Raw genomic sequence first — 21,075 nt, 5'->3', positions numbered from 1 at the left:
GCATCTCCATAGGTAGCTTTTTGCATGGTTAAATGCTTTATGATAGCGTCGGATGTGGAAGAAAAATGTGCATCATTTCCTTCGGCTTCTGGCTCATCAGTCACTTCAGGTAAATCTCCTCCTGATAGGGAAGTGACGCGATTGTCAACAACAAGCGGTTTGCTAGCGCCTGCTGGAAAACTAAAAACTTAATCGATACCTATAAAGGCCGATCACTGGAAGCTTGTTCAAATCACCCGTAGCTACGATACACACCGTTTCCCTGAGCGCAGAGGGTGATGTTTGGAGGTGGGCGATTAGTGGAGTGATGAGCGGAGTGAGCCGACACTGTGGCTGAGCAGAAGCGGAGGAGTCCGAATGGAGTCCGGGGTCAGATGAGTCGGGCGGACAGACAGTGGGGGCTGGAGCCGAGCTGTTTCAGCTAACTAACCAACAGTTAAGCTGACTCAGTAGCATGTACTGAATGTAGCAGTCATTGTGAAATGTCAAAATTTAACGAGCTGTAGTATTACATCCCAAGTCAAAGCCGAACCGTGTCTTAAAAATTTAATGGGCCAACCAGTATTCTTTACTGGCTACCGCTACTGCTGCTAGCCTAACCTAGCCAGCTCGTGTTTAATACCGCGTCGTATTAACTTACCTTGCCTAATGTAATGTTACGGTGTATATGAAAGACTGAATAGAGTATTTAAGTGGCTGGAAAGACATTTAGGGACATACATGTATCTGACTTGAGGCAGAAAAGTCTGCCGTTTTAGTCTGAGTTACGGTGTAGCTTCCGTAGCTAAAGTTAATTAGCTTCGCTGGTGAAACTTGTCAATGCTTTTATGTTGCGGAATTTTGCGAGACGTGTTTAGGCATACAGGTTACTCTGCTTTATTAACATTCAGAAACAGTTAAGCATTTTCGTTGAGAGGAAAATCTTTATTTGTAAAACTAGGATAGCATTGTCAGTTTTGACAAGTTGGGTAGCTTAGCCATCTAGCTAACTAGCTAGCTACCTCTGTTGAACTCTTTGTTGGTCCCAGTCGCTTATAATGAAAAACTGCGAATATCAGCAAATCGACCCCCGAACTCTCGGAACACCAGCCTCAACGCCCAGTTCCACTCTGCCATGTGCGAAGAAAAGCTCTCATCGTCCGCGACGAAAATGGGAAGTTTTCCCAGGCAGAAATCGTTTCTACTGTGATGGACGCATCATCGTTGCCCGGCAGTGCGGTGTGCTGCCTCTGACACTCGGCCTTATTCTCTTCACCAGTGGCTTATTCTTCGTGTTTGAGTGAGTCCCGTGAGGCCCTGTGTCATTCCTGGTAGTTTGTTATACTAATATAACAATAACGAGGGAGTATATTATGCATTTGCTTCATGTTTTAAGTAATGTTGAGGTTAGTAATAGTAATTATGCTTACTTGCAAGGAAATCATGCATGTTTTGACATGTGGTGGAATGATAGCCATTCAGCAGTTTCCGGAAATACTTACATTCTGACATCTCTTCCCAACAGTTGCCCCTTTCTGGTGGCTCACCTCACCGTCTGCATCCCGGTGATTGCCGGTGTGCTGTTTTTGTTTGTGGTCATCAATCTTCTTCAGACCAGTTTTACAGACCCAGGGATCTTACCAAGGGCTTTACCAGAAGAGGCTGCTGACATAGAGCGTCAAATCGGTAAGTCTTGAGTAAACTGTGATGTGTAGGTTGACTATGTGATTGTAGCTGCTGTTTGGTAATGTTCATATATGGGTTATGATATGATTAGTTTGAAATGTTAACCGGGTTTATATGGGATTGACTTCTGTATTCTTTATATGTGTGGATACTTATACAAGGTGTATTTCATATTCCTAGATAACTCCGGATCAGGCACATACCGGCCACCACCACGGACTAAGGAAATCCTTATTAACGGACAAGTGGTCAAACTCAAATATTGCTTCACGTGCAAGATGTTCCGCCCACCACGCACTTCTCACTGTAGTCTTTGTGACAACTGTGTAGGTAAGACCTTACTCAAACAACTGAAATCAAACTAAAAAAGAATGAAATGTTTGTATTAAGAATAGACCCAAGTGTTTTTATTTTTGTCTAAAAAAAAACAAATAGAACATTGAATTAATAATAAGTGTATTTATGGCTGTGTTTCGCAGCTTTGGTCCTGGAGGCCCACTGCTCTGCACATTTTAGTGCTTTTCCTGCTTTACACACCCACTTCAGTGCTTTGTTAATGACCTTGTTAAGATAGATTAGTTATATTGGCAGCAGGGAAAACACTACAATTTGCAAAGGAATGGGTCTCCAGGACCGGTGTTGGGAAACACTGATTTACGGCACAAGTAAATTCTAATATAATTACTTATGCTTGTTTGTTCCCCATACAGAGCGTTTTGACCACCACTGCCCATGGGTGGGGAATTGTGTTGGGAAGCGCAACTATCGCTTTTTCTATACTTTTATAGTCTCATTATCCTTTCTCACCTCCTTCATTTTTGGATGTGTGATAACACATCTCACTTTACGTAAGTCATCTCCAGCCACCATGTTATGACTCATGCATAACAAATGTACACACACACATGCACACACACACACACACACACACACACACACACACACACACACACACACATTTTTACATATACGTACATACATGTTCTTGTTGCACTGTCACCACACGTTCACTGTTAGTCTCTCAAGCACTTTAAGAAAGAGCTGTTCATGGATTAACACTGGGATTCATGCTTTAATCATACAGTCACCTCAACAGTTGTACTTGTAATGCTGCTTAATTTTTTTTATTTAACTTTGTAGTTTTGAATGTTTGGCTTAGTACCTCTAAATCTGCACTAAGAGTAACAGGTGCTAGTGTTCCTTAATTTACTCTGGCAGCAGGCACCCAGATTTAAATGGTCAAATGCTTACAAAGAGTACACAATTATACGTCTATGAGTATTCATTGTGTTTCAGCGGGTGATGAAAGCAGTATCTATTCATGAAACCTAACACATGCTTATATGCCTATATACAATTAGGTGCTTTCTTTTAGCTGGATGCTTATATGCCTAGATACAATTAGGTGCTTTCTTTTAGCTGGATCTGAGCAGTGCTGAAGGAGCTCAGCACTAAAATAGTAGCTTAGTTATGATGGTGATGATTGTTAATGACATTTGTAGTTTATTTATAGTTTGTTTATTTTCTGATATTTCCTGATCTTGATTGTTTACTGAATAATCATTTCTATTACAAACAGGATCACAAGGTGGAAGAGGTTTTATTCAAGCCTTACAGGAGAGCCCAGCCAGATATCCTTTCTGTCCATAGCTACTATCTCACTGCCTTGCTACCTGGCATTGATGATTCATTCATGTCCCACATATTCACCCTGTGGGCAGACTGAGGGAGTTTGGCTGTCTGTTTCCCAGACCACAGCCTGCTGCTTCTTCCACTCCTAATCCCATTCATCCCTAATCGGCTCAGTCATTCCTTTACAATCTTGATCACATGTAGCTGCTACGTCTGAAGACTGACTGCCAAGCAGGTGTCCAGTCTCCTAAAAGAAAACAGAATGATGTCACTGGCTATGCAGCATGGCTTGTGTGTTTGTGTGGTTTGACGTAGCAGGTGGAAAGTGTCCTATTTGTCCGTATGGTTTAGCAGAGTGTTTTTTATATATATACATGCAAGTACTGTCTAATAATTATGCTTACATAATGTTTGTAGTTCCACAGTAAGGAACATAGCAGATTCACTTAAATATGATCATGCTTGAAATGAGGAGCATTACAGAAGATGATTTGATCAACCCATATCTGCATTATACCTTAACTCTGTTGTCACTGTTGTCGAGCTGGTTGTTTGTTTCTTCTCCATCTGGTCTATTCTGGGCCTCTCTGGCTTCCATACATACTTGGTAGCCTCCAACCTCACAACCAATGAAGATGTAAGTATTGCTATACAGTCACTTGCTATAAGCACAGATGCTGGAAGATTGCTCCAAATGACGTTTCCTGTGTCTATTTATTAAATCAGTCTCTGAAGTTGGAAGTGTATATCACAGAGGTACCTATTGAAATTCAAATTGAAAGTTATATGTCATTGAACTCTTTATCTTTCTCAGATAAAAGGCTCTTGGTCAAGTAAAAGGGGAGCAGAAGATTCAGGGAACCCTTACACCTACAACAGTATCTTCACTAACTGTTGTGTGGTGCTGTGTGGACCTATGGCTCCCAGGTCAGTAGTGTAGATAAGGATGTATGACAATGTCATGTCATGAATGATTAGTAAAGGTGTTTAGGTAGGAAAACTATTATAATAGCAAATTATTGCAGTAAAAACAACTGATTTTTGTTTTCAATATAGTATTAGAGAATTCTGCCTCAGTCACTTTACACAGTTATAATGACTTCAAATGATTTTTGTTGTGCTTCAGTTTGATTGACAGAAGAGGCTTTTTACCTCCGGATGTGATCCCTCAAACTGTCAACTCTGATACTGATCTTCATCCTTTCATGTCCAAGAATGACACCAACATGGTAAGAATGTCAGTTCCATGCTGATTAGACTCCTTTTAGAGCTGTCATAACTGAAAAAAAATCAAATGTACACAATTTTCCACTTATCCCAAAGGTAGTCAGTCAGCAAACATAGTCAATCAGCATGTTGTCCATATTTTGCTTTTTTAGTTTAATGATGGAGCTACAAGGCTTACATATACTGTACATGTCAATTTGATGCATTTTCATCTGTTGGGTTGAGACAAATAAATCTAAATAAAAGAGGGCCATTAAACTTTTGGGGTCTTGTGTACCAGACTTGTCAAAAGAGTCTTGATTTAAGGTGAGTTTTTCCCTTGCATATAATCATAAACTTATTTAGAGGAGCAGGAGAGTTGATCTAACAGCTGATATCATAGCTTAATGTATCTGAGGCCATATGCAGCACTTATGAGTGTTACTAAAAAGTCCCAAGCCAATATAAGAATATTTATAACCCGAGAAACACCTTCTTACTTTTAGATTTAAGATTTACTTGATGCATGTTCACACCTGAACACTAAAATAAGTTATGCTGAATGTATGATATGTCAAAGTGCTTTCATGGGGATTTCACAATGACATAGTAGCAATGTGTGCAAAAAACCTGTGAACCAGAACTTAATAATCATAATCAAACAGGAATTTGATAAGCATACACAATACAAACTCTTGGATCTATCTTGCTACGGGGCTGATGTTGTTCAGTACATGGAGATTTATTTGCTAATGCCCAGGTTAAATAACTCCATCCCCCTCACTAGTGTTTTTTATTAAATTGCTGCAACTTTACCAAATTTCATGTATGCATTGATAACAATGGTTAATTTTATAAAAACTTTTATACTGAATATGAGCCTGCCAGTTGCAGGGATTCCTGATTACCAATGCAATGATTGCAACAATGCAACAGTGCAGTGTGTAACATGACATTAGCTGATTTTAACAGGAGGACAACTGTCAGGACTTTGCTGTTTCCTGTACTGCCTGAACGCTCTGGCAGCTGTCTGAGTATGGATGGTAAGAATGTATTACTGGGCGTTTTGCATGCAACTCTGCCACCTTCTGCTTCTCTCATGACGTAACCACCATTTACTGCATATTAGCTCAGTGTACATTCATTTCCTGCCTTCTCTGTTACAGCTTCTTCTACATTCCTTGCTGTGTGACTTTTACTAACACTCTGAATGTCTAGCTTTAATATGTAGTGTGATCGTATGTATTTACATTTTTCTTGTTGCTGTGAACTTTTCAGGGAAGTACTAAAATATTTGTGTTCAACACTGTTAGCCATGTAATACACTTCTGCTGATGACATTGCTAAAGCTATTTTTTCATGTTCTAGATATTATTTAGGTTATTTATTCTAGTAAGAGAAGAAAAAAAACTAATAGTCAAATACACTTTTAAAATTGATTGCAATCAGACTTAGGCTGGCCTTGTTTATCCATTTCTTATGGTCTGTTTATATATTCCAAACTAGTGGTAGGAATCTCTAGACATCTCAGTATTCGATTCAATTACGGTTATTATTATGATTATAAAACGATTTTCGATGCATCTTTATTTCTATGCAGGAGTTATTTTTTTCACTGTGTGATAACTTTGTACTTTTAAAGCAATGTATTTCTAATAGTCAATTATGAATTTACTTCCAATATGGAGTATTAATAAAACAAATGAAAGTGGTTTAGCAAGTAACCTGGAAGGCTCTCATTCGCTGCTCTTGTTTGGAGCACATGAGACACAGGCTGCCACTCATCTGCGATAAAAATGTGCAGTTAGGGTGAAATAAGATCCTGTGTTAATGGATGTCCACGCAGCAGATTACAGTTATTCTACCCATTTAATTCAGTGATTTATTAGTTTTGGTCTCATTGTAGAGAGTGGCGGGATCGCTGTGTCAGTAAAATATGCTCGATACTAGACACTATATCTTGGCAGCATAGAGTGAAAACCGTGGTTCTCAAGGACACTGAACAGACCCTAATCCTTGGCAATAAAAGTTGGGACAGAGTTTATAATTCACTTCCGGTTTGGGTGGAAGCATCAACATCGCTTGCTTGAACATTTGGAGACGAATTGACTTAATCGCATTTATAAGCACTGGAGTTGGTTTCCTGATACGTTACATCTGCAATGAGAAACTGTCAAACACTAAAAAGTTGTAAAAAGTGTTAGCTTCTCTTTCAAATTTTCCCAGTCTACCTTAAATGGTGCTGCGTTTAACCTATGTTCCGTAATGCGTAAATACGAACAAGAAGCTGGAGAAAGAGACGCGACTTTAGCGACTTAATTTACAAGAAACTTTTCAACGCTTGAGGAAAAGTTTCCTGTTGGAAAGGGGAGGAAATCAGCTATAGCTAAATCGTAAAGCAAAATGAAGCAAGTCTGCGTTTTCATTTATAATGTTTAGCCTATACTAGGACATTAGCACATCCTGAGACATATTGGACATGAAATGTTGTGGCTCTCAAGGTGGTTTGATTTTTGTTGAAAGCACAACTTTTTGGTTGTCAACTCATGACCTAATCTGGCTTTTAATGCATAGGGTAACAGCTACCGTTTGGATTTCTCGCTGTTTTTGTTATGTGCTGTCACAGATTGTCCGGGCGCTGCACTTCCGCACTTCCAAGTTCTGCCTTTTGCACTCCGTCAACATTACGTTATCAATTAAAGTATAGAAAATTGATTTTTGACATTTGTGAATCGATTCAGAGTCGTCCACATCCGTATCGCGAGGCATCCAAGAGTCAAGTTTTCCCCCCACCCCAACTCCAAATCCTGCTTGTACTTCATGTCAGACCCTTACAAGCATGTCCTGTGTAACAGTTTTCAAGTAAATGCATACTTACATTGCTCATCCACTTCTTGACTTTCAGACATTCCAGAGGGCTCAGTTTGCCGGGCTCTTGGGTTTCACAGCTTGAAGCTTTAGCATAGTAGTCATCATACATGTATCTAAATGCTGGATGCTTTTCCTAATGTAAACCAGCCCATCTTTTCACCCCTAGTGGTTTTGGGGAAACCATTTACCTTGCACAGTACTGCCTCTTCTTCATGTGGTGATTCTTGGAGAGACTGCTTGTTTGTGCCATTCTTTGTGCTGATATTCTTAATGATAAAACATGCTGCCTCACCCTTACCATGTTGTCTTTCCAGTTTTCAGTGCATGTTTTATTGTGCTTTCTTAAGTATGTCATATGTCATTGCCATGTGTCTTTGTCCTTTAACAGGCTGGTTTCAGTGTTTGCAAACTTTTTTTTTTAACTTTCTTCCCTTCTCACCCTTCCTCCTTTGCTCCCTCATTGTATGCAGTGCACACAGGGAACTAAGGAACTTCTGGAGTCAGTTGCTCACTCTTCACTGATCCGGGGCACCTGCACCCCAGCAGCACCTAAGACTGCCCCGGTGACCCAGGAGAGTCTCCTCAGTACTGTCTCCAGCACTCTGTCAGCATCTAGTAGGCCTCCGCCTACTGGCTGCTCAGGAAGACAGGCTCGCCGCCCCATGGACAAGTCATGCCCTCAGAGAGGGAGCAAACGGGCCTCCCTCCCCACACATAAAGCCAGCTTCCGTCTGCCCAGTCCACCATACTCATTCAGCCAAAGCCCTCTCATTCTCAGTGATGCTCCTGACATTGGCTTTATCTCACTGACTTGAGGATAACTAAACCACCCCTGGCAGACATGGCACAGTTCATTCACATGTACTGTTACCGGGTGGCTAAGAAGAAAGCTTTTTTTCTTTTCTTTTTTTTTTTTATAAAACTCAGGATTTTCTCAGGAGACATGCCGTTTTGGAATACTAGAGAATAACCTCTTGACTTATTACTTTTAATGAACAATTTTGTGAAACGGCAAACAGATCTGAGGAACAAGTACAACTGCCTCTTTCATCTGCTTAAACTGAGTAAAGAGAAGCACAATACATGTTTCATGACAAATGATGTTTCCTGCTTTGTTCACAGTGATCACAGCTAGGGTATCAAAAAGGTATCAAAATACAATACTTTTATGACAGAATTACTAAAATATTGTATCAAAGTATTCTTTGTCATTCAGTACTGAATTTCAGTACCTAAGTAGTCTTATTATCATTAGTAGTACTATTAATGGAAGCACTTGATTAGTCTGTGATTGATTACTGTCAGTAAATATACCCACATCACAATAATTTGTACTTTACGCCACATCCACTTTCATTGTAATTTGAAAGAATGTACTGAAAAAGTATCGTTTAGGAATCAATGTCAAAATTACGGTATCTGAATTGATGCCTATAGCGAAAATATTTTTATGATACCCAGCCCTAACCAACATTTGGTGTTCCACTAAGCCTTGAGCCATGTTAAAGCCTTTGTCCATTTGCTTGCAATCATAGCAATAATTTTGATTTAAAGACCGGACTTTGATTAGGGAAGTCTTACTTCACATGTACAGCCATACGACAGACATCTGCCATGTAACCATTTGGGGGTAAAGGGTCAGGGGTGAATATGACACGGTGAAAGAGATTATGGACTTTGTTTTTGAGTTTGTAAATGAATGGTCAAGTTTAGGATATGATGATGATGATTGTGTATGTTTATTAGGAGTATTAAAGTGTATTTGCTAGTCAGGAATATCATCACTGGACCTCCTTTAAGATTTTATGTCAAGGGCAGTGGTCCTCAAACTTTAATTTCAGAGTTAAAATGATTTACACAAGCAAATATGAACCTCAGTGTACTTGCTTGATTAGAGAGGTGTACTTAGTTAGATGAAAAGCTTTGTGGGATGTGGTTGAGCTGAACAAGAGTGATCTTCAGCTTGCAGACCAACACTCAAGCTGCAGAACTTTACTAATGTGGACTATTTGTTTTACAGATCAAAACAATGGTCCTTATTCACCAACTGTTCTTAAGGAGAAATTATGCAGTTTTACATGAACATTTTGACATTCACCAGTGTTTGCTTTGGATTTGTTCTTAGGTACGAACAGAATCTACACACACTTGAGAACAAAGGAGCGAACATTTCTGCAGTTTAAGAACACATCATGAGTCTGACGACTTTTTCTTAGAACCTTTTTCAAGAACAGAACAAGATATTGGTGAATGAGGCCTATTGTTTTTTAATATACATTTATGTATGTGTTGTTTATCTTTAAGCTTGTTGACCCAAGTTTGAGAACCACTGTCTAGATAACTTTTATGTGAACTAGAAAGATTCTTGTATTTTTTGTATGTCTAGAGTGGTCAGTAATTATTAGAGTTTACTGACAAGAAGTGTTACATTCAGACATTAAGCTAGTTTGTTTAACTTTTTTAAAAATATGATAAGCTGGTGACTTACAGGGGGTATATAGAGTCATGGTATATAACACAAGGTAATATATGGATATAAGTTGAGTTAAGCTGACTTGTCCTTAAAACAGATTCAGATGATGAATATTCAGGGGAAGCTATATGGGTTCACTGCTTTATTTGGATTTCTGTTATAATCAGTGAGAATGTCATGTAGTTATTGCTTTTTCATGTTGGTTGTAGGGGTTCAAATAGCCCCTTTTATGTGTTATTTTCATTACTTTATCCATTAACTGTACGTCTGAGTGACTGTATAGCATAGCTAAGCTTTAGGTTCTATGTTGCAGTTATTTATTTTTTTAACCATATGCTTACACAAGGACACAACAAAGTGTTGTACGTTGACCTACACCTTTAATTGAAAGTAAATTCAACACTGCCAACATCATATATTTTACATTTGAAACAGTATTGAGAAGCTCTTGTTTGCCTTATTTTGATATACGTGAAAAAGGTGAACATGGTGAATTTGTGTTCTGTAGGCAAGTGTACACTGTCTGTTCTATATAACATGTTCACAAGATGTCGTATTCTCATAAAGAAATTTCTATGCATTCACTGTGCCCTATGGTGGGTAAAATGTTTGATAGATCTTCATTTCTTCAAGGATGAAATTGGAAAAGTACACCTTCACAAAGCATCTCACAGTGGCCAGATATTGTGACCAAATTCTTTATAAAATAAGTAGAACTACCAGTTGCAATGAGCACTATTACTCTGAGATACTTTACAAGTACAGCCCTGATATCCGTCATCATTTGTACCACGTTTTGACCTGAGCCTTGACTGCAAGCCATTGTCTTCAACACTAGATGGCACATTTATCCTTTGCTGCAGTACCCTCTGCTCTTCTAGGAAGGCTTTACACTTAGTGTTGGAACATTGTTGTGAGGATTTGATTGTATTCAGTCAGAAAAGCATTAATAATGTCAGGTACTGATGTATTAATTCTGTATCACAAATGTCATTCCAGCTCTTCACAGTGGTATTTGATGATGCTCTATCACTCCAGTGAATGCAGTTCTGCTGCACAGCCCAATGCTGGGGAGATTTATACCATTCTAGTCAACACTTTAGGTTGTTCATGGAGACTATAGATAAATGTTTTGCTGCTCCAGAGCATCCCGTTCTCTTGGTCATTATACAAGCTGTGTCAGAAGTGGGTGCACCTTGAAGTTGCTGAAATCATTAATTAGAAGTGGTCAGGGCTCTGCAAGCCGGTCAAGTTCTTCCACACTTAACTTGGCCAACCATTTCTTAATGGGCCTAATGGGGTGCATTATTCGTTCTCCAACATACTGAACAGTTGGCAGCAAACATTCGGGGAGGTAGCGCTCTCCTAACATTCGCCAGTCTTGGATCAGTCCTTCAGACTGCCAGACAATGAAGTGTGATTGATTGCTCCAGAGAGTGTGTTTCCACTGTTTCAGTGGCCCTGTGGTTTACACCACTTCAGCCAATGCTTGGCATTGTGTATGGAGAGCTTAGGCTTACGAACATCTGCTCGGCCATGGACACCCAATTCATGAAGCCCCTGACAAAGTTTTTGTGCTGATGTTGCTTCCAAAGGCAGTTAGGAGCTATTTCAGAGCAAAGATTTGACAAACTGACTTGTTGGAAACTTAGAATCTCATGACGGAGCCACTTTGAAAGTCACTGAGCTCTTCAGTATGACCTTTTTGCATTGCCAGTGTTTGTCTGTGGAGATTGTATGGCTTTTAGCAGTGAATTTGGCTGAATGGCTGAAACAGCTGAACCCACAAAGTTTTGCCCATGTGTGTGTGGGTGTGTGTGTGTGTGTGTGTGTGTGTGTGTGTGTAGATATATACACTGTTGTCTCTGGATCCACTTGGATCTCTGTTTAACCCCATAAAGGTTATGGACGTTTTGTTACATACTTCTAACACCTACGAAAACTTAACCAGTTTGCACTGAAGTCCCTGTGGTACTGAATAATAAGACCGTATAACAAGCCTGGGATTTTAAGGTTAATGTAAAACCTTGGTCATCTTGTTTCCAAAAAGGAGCATAGGAAGGTCAAGAGTGGAGAAATCTGTCTTGTTAGTATTATGGAGTTAGTATTACTTGAATAGAAGGAAGAATATTGCTGTTGTCGGATCAAAACCTTTTTAAAGGAGAAGGTAAAAACTTACTCTAGTGTTAATGTAGGTGAATGGAACAAGACACTTTTTCCAAGTAATTTTAGATCATTTCTGTTGCTCCATTCATCATGAAATTTACACACAATATATAGGACCACAGGTACTTTCAAGTCATGTCAAAACCTGAAAAAAGACAACAATGGAGATAAAAGGTTTTGTTCCGACAACAGCGATATGTTTGATCCACCCAGTGCAAGGCACAGCCTTTTCAGTGTCCGTGCTTCATGCTGGCAATTTAAAGATATCCCCAAAGTGTTTAAACCATCAGAATTGCTGCAGTACCCAGGGCTGCTTACGGATATGCCACTGTGGATGAAGATATTCCTAAAATTACTAATAATTAAAGTGCTATGGCATAGTCTGCTTTTATATATTAAAAAAGCCAGCACTTAATTTTCAGATATATCCACTTTAATTAACAGCCCAAAAAGACATTGATTTGGCTAGTGACATGGAAAATGAACTAGGTATAATCTAAACTACTATGCTAATTAGTGGCAAAATGTCCCTGACATTGCAGTGTCATAAAAGAAGGATGAAATGTTGACCACATCCTCTTGGTGTGGTGGGATGTGGTCAAACGATCATTGTATCTCATCCGCTCCTGATTCATGCTTTTTTGGCTTATACTCATCAAAAAAAATGCTCTCTAGGAAGTTACCTTGTAATGGCTATCTTTTCTAACTGTACTTCAACCAAATAAGGGAAAATGTGTGGAGCTAGCACAATTTCCAGTAAGCACAAGAAACTCAAAACAAACACGGGTCACCGTTCCTCAGATATTCTGAGGAAATAATGCTGGTGTATATAATGTAATAAGTTTAATGCTGTAATGATGTGTAATAATGCTAGGTTTATGCCAGGTTTACTGGTAAATATACTAGTATCCTTCATTTTATGAGTAGCTGCTATGCCAGTTGTTGTGTTATTTTTTTTTTTTTTTTGATTAAGTTAACGGTGAGGGTGACAGCCCAGTTCTGTCTTTAGCCATAACTTATTTTTTCCCCAACATTTCCAAGCAGGTTTAAACAAAAATAAGTCCTCACAATTTACATGGGTGAAAGTTTTTGGATAAATGATCTATTATTAATGTTACTGGAGAGGTGCAATCTGTCTCATACAGTACATACCCAGTAGGAGGCAACTAGGAATTGCGTCCTAGTTGTTTCCAAAAAACAATGTGAGATAATGTATAACAGACTCCCATGCTTAGCAGAAAATTATATGCAAAATTTTCACACAATAATGGAAAGTAACAGATTCACAATTCTGAATAGCCATAACAATAATAAAAATATCTCTCATCCCATTTCAAGTTAGCTGAACAATTAAAATAAGTATGTTGATGTATGTTAGTGCATTAGATTCTTATGCTTACATGCTTATTCTGAAGTGTGCAATCAACCTTTTAAACCAGAAGGCTATGAGCAAGATGAACGGCAAGTTTATTGGATATCCACCAAGACCAAATGCAAAAAAAAATTCCATCTTTATTCAACATGAATGACAAACTTCTTGCACTCTGCCTGTCATTTTCATCTCATGAGTGATTTATTGCTTAAATAATTTGGCTTCATAACTTTCACAGTCTGGCTTCTTTCTGCATGTGCCCAATGGCATTAGCTAGTCAATCAGCTATATGAATAAGTATCTGCCCCAAAGCAATTGTAGTCTTCAAAATTTCTTTCTTCAAGATACATGTCATCAGAGAGGGGTATTCCCAGTACACAAACCAGGAAACATTGCTCCAAAGACTGCTGCGTCACAACTGTAAAGGGTGTTGTTTACAACAGAATTATTAATGGTTATGTTTTTGATTTTGGCTTGAGCACACCTTTAAAGAATACCATGTTTGTATATTTAAAAGACTACGGACTTCAGAAATATCGCAGCTATCTGTTTAAAGGAAATGCATCCAGACACCCGCAACACAGATCTAAAACACAGAGCTAAGGTGGCAAAAAGTTTATCAAGGACTGAAGAAGCCACACTCCCTTATCTTTTGCATTCAGTCAAGCATGACAGTCAGTTGTACATTTCACATACTGGTGTCAGAAAATGCTAAGCTTTTCAAGCCTTCCTAAGGAGGGTGTTGGCAGGATGATAATGTCTGCGGTTGGATTTGACATCAAAAATCTGATATTGGGAGGGAAGCTCATGTGGTAATTAATAGAACTAACTGAAGAACAAACGTTAACATTTTTGAGTGAAAGGTAAAATCCATAGGAGTGACTGTGCATCAGGAGCTTCATGTAAGATTCTAAGACTGTTTATGCACAGTTCCAAGCAAGAGTGCTGTAGCTAGAGTGGTGTAGCACACACTGCCACTGGACTCTGGAAGTATGTTCTCTGGAGTAATGAATCTCTTTTCATTATCTGTCAGTCTGATGGACAAATCTGGGTTCTGCTGATGAATGTAGAACGGACCTTACCTGGAGAGCATAGTGCAAATGCATGAACACAAAAGCGCTGGTTGTGTTATTCTAACTTGGCCATAGGTCACACATTCTCTGTTATTATCACATAGAGCCAACAGTAAAGTTTGGTGGAAGAAGGATAATGGTCTGGGGCTGTTTTTTGGCTCCAGTGGAGACTAATGTTAATACTAAAACATACAAAGATATTTTAAATAATTATAAGCTTCCGACTTTGTGGCAACAGTTTGGGGAAGACCCTTTCCTGTTCCAGCATGACTGCCACTGTGCACAAAGCAATGCCCATAAAGAAATGAGCTCTGATCTCAACTCCACTAAACTCCTTTTGGGTAAATTGAAACATCGATTGCAAGCTAGGCCTTGCTGTCCAGCATCATTGTATGACCTCACAAATACACTGACACAAGTCTTCTGACTGTATGGGGACAAATTCGTGCAGACACTCTCCAAAACCGTGTGGAGAGCCTTCCCAGAAGAGTGAAGGCTGTTACAGCTGAAAAGTGGTGAGCAAATCTATGTTAATGCTGATGGTTTTGGAATGGGATGTCCTACAAGCTCACGTTGGTGTTCTGGTCAGGTGTCCATATACTAATTGCCGCATAGTGTATTTATAAGAAGATATCATTCAAGAATTGAAATCTAGGTATCAGTATTGGAGTCTGTATCAAAAATCTATTTATGTCCAGCTAATAGGTATGTTAGCAGATACCCCAGAGGAGGACCTTATGTGATTTTGTCCACACTGATAGTGTAGGCAGAGACAGTAGATCCAAAAATTTCAATTTTGGCAAAAAGTAAGGCAGAGGAAATCTTTGAATGCCTGGGTTATTATTGACACCATTTCAGTCTGCTTTTGTCACGAGAGGCATAAGTGTTATTCTGACTTGGCCATAGGTCATGTATTCTCTGTAACTCTTGCGAATACATCTGAGCTTGTTGAAATGCCATTACTCTAGAGTTTTTATTTTCATCTTTCTTCCTGTAGTATAAATCACACGTAATAGCTGACCTTTAACCATCTTCCCCAGGGGTGCATTCTAAAAAAAATAAAAGTTCCCAAATGGTTTTTGGTTTGGAGGCGTGACTCTAGGAAACTACTTAATTGATATTTAAACTTTACATTGTGTGAAAGTTCTTTTAAACTTTAAAAATCATTTTTGCAGAATGGCAGATCCTTCTCTAGCACCTTTATTTGAAGAATTTGTTTTTTTTCTAATTTCCTCAAATTACATGAGCCTTTTTCCTGTTACTTCTGTGAGCAGTATGAGGAGACTGCAGAACAAGCATGACTCACTGTTAACAGCTATGCTGTTGATGCTTCATATGCAGATGAGTGACAAAGAAAAAACCTGAAAAAATTAGTATAGATTCCTTTAGACTGATGTACGGTATAATACAGTACGATTAACATCTTGTCATGCTCTGTGGCATGTATGAAAATGCCAAGCAGGCCCAGCTGATGTGCAATTTGGATCAAGATGGCAAAAGAAAAAGATCTAAGTGACTTTGAGAGGAGGTTTATTATTTGGGGCACAGAATGTATGAGCTAAAGTGACTTCTTTAGTAAATAGGGCTGGTAAGAAATGTATATTCAAGAGGAGGGGGGTTGGGTTGCTGGCACCGTTTGGATCCACTTGTCCCCTTAGGGGGAAAGGTCACTGTAAATACATACAAAGTCCTTGTGACTGATCACTTTTATCCTATGATGAAACGTTTCTATCCTGAAGTGGTCTCTTCCAAGATTACAGTGCCTCCATCACTGAAAACTGTGAAAATAATGTGAAAATGTGAAAAAACATCATTTTCACAGTTTTCAGTGATGGAGGCACTGTAATCTTGGAAGAGACCACTTCAGGATAGAAACGTTTCATCATAGGATAAAAGTGATCAGTCACATAATGTTGCTTTTGTGAGGTCAGGTACTGATGTTGAAATGTTTAGTTCTGGATCACAAATGCTGCTCCAGCTCTTCACAATGATGGTTTATGGAGCACAATCATTCCAGAGAATTCAGGTCCACTGCTCCAGTAGGGAGCTTTATACTCTTCTAGTTGACGCATTGAACATGGTGACTTCATACCCCAGAACATCCCATTCTATTGGCAATGCTTTTCCTTGGAGAGTTTATGGGTTGCACAAACTCTCTGTATGCATCTGAACACCTGTGTCAGCAATGGGTAAAGTGGTTTATCCAGCTTAAAATCGCTTCAGCATCAGGGGTGTCTGAATACTTTTTTCAGCATATAATGCGTATGGTAGGTCTACACAGAGTTTACAAAGTGGAAGACAAATCCACTGAGGTCTAAGGGTCAAGGCTGGCTGGCACTGGCTGACCTTATTACAAATGTAAACATGAAGTAGACCCTTCCTCACCCGAGAGGCCGCCCAGGTGCTAGTGCAGTCTCTTGTCATCTCAAGGCTTGACTACTTCAACTCACTCTTGGCTGGTCTTCACATGCAGGCCATCAAGCCTCTGCAACTCATCCAGAATGCGGCAGCACGGCTCATCTTCAGTCTGCCCAAGTTTAGCCTTGTCACCCCACTGCTGCGTTCCCTTCACTGGCTTCCTGTAGCTGCACACATCAGATTTAAAACCCTAATGCTTGCCTACAAAGCCAAAAATGGATCAGCCCCTACCTACTTGATGGCAATGGTGAAATCTCGAACTGTACCACGAGCCCTTCGAGCTTCGAGTACAGCTTGGCTTGACCCGCCATGGAAGACAAGCGTCGAGAATGTTCTCTGTGCTGGCACCCAGGTGGTGGAATGAACTTCCACTGGCTGTCTGTACAGCAGAGTCTCTGGCTGTCTTCAAACGCAGACTGAAGACACATCTCTTTACACAACACTTAAATGAGCATTGAATTATAAGCTGCACTTATATATTATATTTTATTGTATTGCATGGTGTATTGTAGTTTATTGTATTGTATTGTAGTGTATTGTATTTTATTCCATTGAATGGCACAGAGTTCTGTGTTCAACTCTGTTCCTTTTCTCTGGGTATCTACAGTGACTTTTTGTTTCTAGCAGTATCTGAGTTCAAGACTGTCTTTTTCCTCTAAGCTATTGGTAAGTGATTAAGTGATACTTTTTTGATCCCACAACCGGGGAAATTCCACCTCCGCATTTAACCCATCCGTGAAGTGAGACACCACAAACACACTAGTGAACACGAACACGAACACGCACGCACGCACGCACGCACGCACGCACGCACGCACGCACGCACGCACACTAGGGGGCAGTGAGCACACTTGCCCAGAGCGGTGGGCAGCCCTATCCACGGCGCCCGGGGAGCAGTTGGGGGTTAGGTGTCTTGCTCAAGGACACCTCAGTCATGGACTGTCGGCCCTGGGGATCGAACCGGCAACCTTCCGGTTACAGGGCCAGATCCCTAACCTCCAGCCCACGACTGCCCCCAAAGGATGCACTGTGCATTGGCTGGGAAACTAGCAAAGATACTTTCTCTAGATAGACAAAGCACTTCTTATAAGTTGCTTTGGACAAGAGCGTCTGCTAAATGCTGCAAATGTAAATGTAAGCAGGGCAACATAACATTTTGCTATGTTCCTGTATCACCTTTCAAGAGCAGTGCATATATGTGGACATATTCTTTTGCCAGTATAGTCCCTTAAGGTGGACACCTGGTTAATATTACAAAAGCTGATATTCAGTATTTCACAGACATATGTACATGGATTAGCTATATCTGCAAATAATGACAACACACCAAAGCTATGATTTTCAGTTATAACACTAGCATGCATGTAATCTTTTAAAAATATTACAATGTGTATGATTAGAAGAGTTGGTCCTCTTTCAATCAGATGACCACAGCCAATGAATGAGGCAGGATGTGGAACAAAGTTAAGCTACAGTGCAGAGGGCTTTACATGTATTAGACTTGCCTCACCTAAATCGCCGTTCAATTGTAATTGGATCTGAAGCCTGGCAGATATGGGATTAGACAAAGCTGAAGGTAATAGTTATCTACTGACTTGCGTTCTCTTCCTACATAGGCCTCCATATACATTACAAAGGAATGACATGTAGTAGTAGCCACTGTATGGCTCAGTAAAATTCACAGATAAATGGGTAGAGATATCTAACAAGTCCTCAATCCTAATCAGACAGACTGATTTTGTATTATGTAGGTACAATACTACTGCCATGGGCAGTACAAATATTGCCTATAAAAACACTAAACGTGATAGCCATGTTGTTTAGCCACACTAGTGACCTATGCACAGCACCAGTAAAGATTCAGTGATTTTTTTACATTCACACAACATAGCTTAAATGCTATGATATTAAGAAATACCATTTATAAACAGTGCATTTTTGAATATATATATATATATATATATATATATATATATATATATATATATATATATATACATATACATATACATACATATGTCATTTTGCTGAGGCCACTCAGCAAGTTAATTTCTGATCAGGTCAGTGAAGTGAAGATCACCCACACATTCTGCAACATGCTGTCCAAAGGTGAAAGTTTCAGTCTGGTATTAACACAAATAATTGCTCTAGTGATGAAGTCTGCAGTCAGGCCTAATTTGAGCCCTTTCTAAAAGGTTTTGTAGTACAGCAGAACTGTTTGCTCTCTATTCAGTTTCTTAATCTTGTTTTATTGCATGTCTGATTGTTAGATTTGAGATGTTCTTTTTACTGTATGATTTCATGAACAGAAACATGTCGGCTTAGTAAAATGATACCTGTCAGCTTTATATAAACATAGTAGTATAAACGTAAAAAGTATTCTAATCCAAGGAATACAATTAGCATTCACAAGTTAGAGATTAAGGTTTAAAAAGATTAAGTGTGGCTATCATACATATATATAACTCATACTGCTATACTAGGTAATTAGAGTGTGCGTAGCCCTTTTTTTATTGCAGTTGTTACAATAGAACCTTGTGATTAAGTTATAAAACTTTTTGAAGACAGTTTTTAAAACATGACTTTGTTCAGCAGTGTAAAGAGCACTCTGGAGATATAAATGCATGGAATGGAAAACTCACTTAGAGGCCAGAGTTTATCACAGTGCTGTAATCTTTCTGTATTCTTACATGTTTTAATATGTAAACACCCTATCTGAAAAGCTAACAGACTCTCGTGTTTGGTTGGAATTTTTGTTTTTTTTTCCTTCCTCCTGTCGCTAGTTTAGGGAGGTGTTAAATTCTCTGTGGAATGTGTGAGTACTTTTGGAGTTTGATGGAAATATCTCATGTGCTTTTTACCATAACTTTCGTGAATTTGCATGAAAAGAACAACTCCACTTTCAGTAACAGTACTTAATGATCTCCTCCTCCTCCATCACTATTCTAAAAGTGCTACCTGGAAAGTGTCTTTTGGGTCTTATTCATTGTATTGTGGGGAAAAACTTTGACATCTTAAGAAACTTAGACATAAAAATTTAGACATCTAAGAAATTTGTAAAATATTAATGGAGATCATGTTCAAATCATTGTAACTATCTCAGAGGACAATTCACCACACACATCCACCTTTGTGTTACCATTATGTGACTTGCCTTATAGCCTCTTTCTTTAGTTTTGGCTTGCAGCACACTTACATATAGCATGCACAGACAACAAGGTCTTTATAACAGGGCTTTTATGTCAAGTACTTTAAGCAAAAAAACCTTTTTGCTCAGTCTGAACACAGCGTGAAAACTTGCTTGAAAACTGTTATATAATAGATATAGAGCGTGGGGCAGTCAGTCGGTCATGGCACCTTTTTTTCGAGCAATAACAATAAAAAGAGTGCTGATAAGCATGTGGCCATAAACATTCTCATGAGCAAATGTACAGATTAGCAAAGAAGAATGGTGTTTGTACTTTTCTGTAGCTCATAAAAAATTAACCAGACTCAAAACTGGAATGGTAGCAAGTACTAAGAACGCAAAAATGCATTTGGAAGCAACTCATTTGTCATTTTTACAACATACTATATGCTTCACTGTCTCCAGAGAAAAATTGAGTGTTGACATTGAATGGAAACTCTGTGTATTTGCCTGCAATTCAGGGGTTTAGCGACTCCCAACGGATCCAAGAATGGCTTTCCAATGTGTTCCTTTTAGCCTCCCACAGTATTCCAAGCAGTTGTCCACTGTTCCTGTGAATGTACAGGCAGGAGGAACTGTGGGTGTTGAACCTAGAATTTCTGTAGAAGCTGTAACTGGGCTTTATTTCCACGTACCTAACTGACAGCTGTATAAATCGCCTCAGTGGGATGAAGAAGGGTTTGGCTACACTTAAATAGTTTTGCATGCAAGCAAGTTATTAGCCTTAAGCCAATATGTAGCAAGAATGTCTCATAATGTCTTAATGACAGCTACTATGCTGATGAGCAGGATTTTATTACCTTACAACGCCACTGCCTTTCCTTGGAAAAGTCTGGAAGCAATGCTCACTGAACTTCATGGTAGACAAGAATATATTTTTGTCTCTGGCAGAGAAGTACTTGGCTTCCAGAATTAGAAGTGCTTGCAATGCAGACTACGTTTCCCAACACATTCCTGAATTAATGCGCTTGTGTAACCCAGTTTTAGGCCTCAAAAGTTTAAAAACGCTACA

The 21,075-nt window shown here is 39.2% G+C and overlaps 1 protein-coding gene across 2 annotated transcripts; it reads left to right on the top strand.

Moving 5' to 3' along the window:
- Nucleotides 1–115: 115 nt before the first annotated feature.
- Nucleotides 116–10,453, top strand: zdhhc18a (zinc finger DHHC-type palmitoyltransferase 18a). Of its 2 annotated transcripts, XM_037537233.1 has the most exons (10): nucleotides 116–1,279; nucleotides 1,505–1,665; nucleotides 1,846–1,995; nucleotides 2,376–2,513; nucleotides 3,245–3,296; nucleotides 3,832–3,934; nucleotides 4,112–4,224; nucleotides 4,424–4,526; nucleotides 5,476–5,546; nucleotides 7,845–7,973. In XM_037537233.1, the coding sequence occupies exons 1-9, from the start codon at nucleotides 1,038–1,040 to the stop codon at nucleotides 5,515–5,517; spliced, it is 1,104 nt and encodes a 367-aa protein (XP_037393130.1). In that variant the 5' UTR covers nucleotides 116–1,037; the 3' UTR covers nucleotides 5,518–5,546; nucleotides 7,845–7,973. The 2 variants fall into 2 exon arrangements, with proteins under 2 accessions (XP_037393130.1, XP_017579587.2); XM_017724098.2 differs by lacking the exon at nucleotides 5,476–5,546 and having other exon boundaries at nucleotides 7,845–10,453.
- The last annotated feature ends 10,622 nt before the right edge of the window (nucleotides 10,454–21,075 follow it).

The sequence above is a fragment of the Pygocentrus nattereri genome, chromosome 3 (assembly GCF_015220715.1).
Source record: "Pygocentrus nattereri isolate fPygNat1 chromosome 3, fPygNat1.pri, whole genome shotgun sequence".
In the NCBI taxonomy this organism is placed as follows: Eukaryota; Metazoa; Chordata; class Actinopteri; order Characiformes; family Serrasalmidae; genus Pygocentrus; species Pygocentrus nattereri.
Note: the sequence above shows the minus strand (reverse complement) of the source record. Positions and strands in the feature narration are given on the sequence as shown.

Bases quoted from the DNA above. Each gene is read 5' to 3' on its own strand.
- zdhhc18a (XM_017724098.2), top strand. From the start codon at position 1,038: ATGAAAAACTGCGAATATCAGCAAATCGACCCCCGAACTCTCGGAACA. The intron at 2,514-3,244 runs GTAAGTCATCTC...TATTACAAACAG, and splicing joins GATAACACATCTCACTTTAC to GATCACAAGGTGGAAGAGGT. The intron at 4,225-4,423 runs GTCAGTAGTGTA...GTTGTGCTTCAG, and splicing joins TGTGGACCTATGGCTCCCAG to TTTGATTGACAGAAGAGGCT.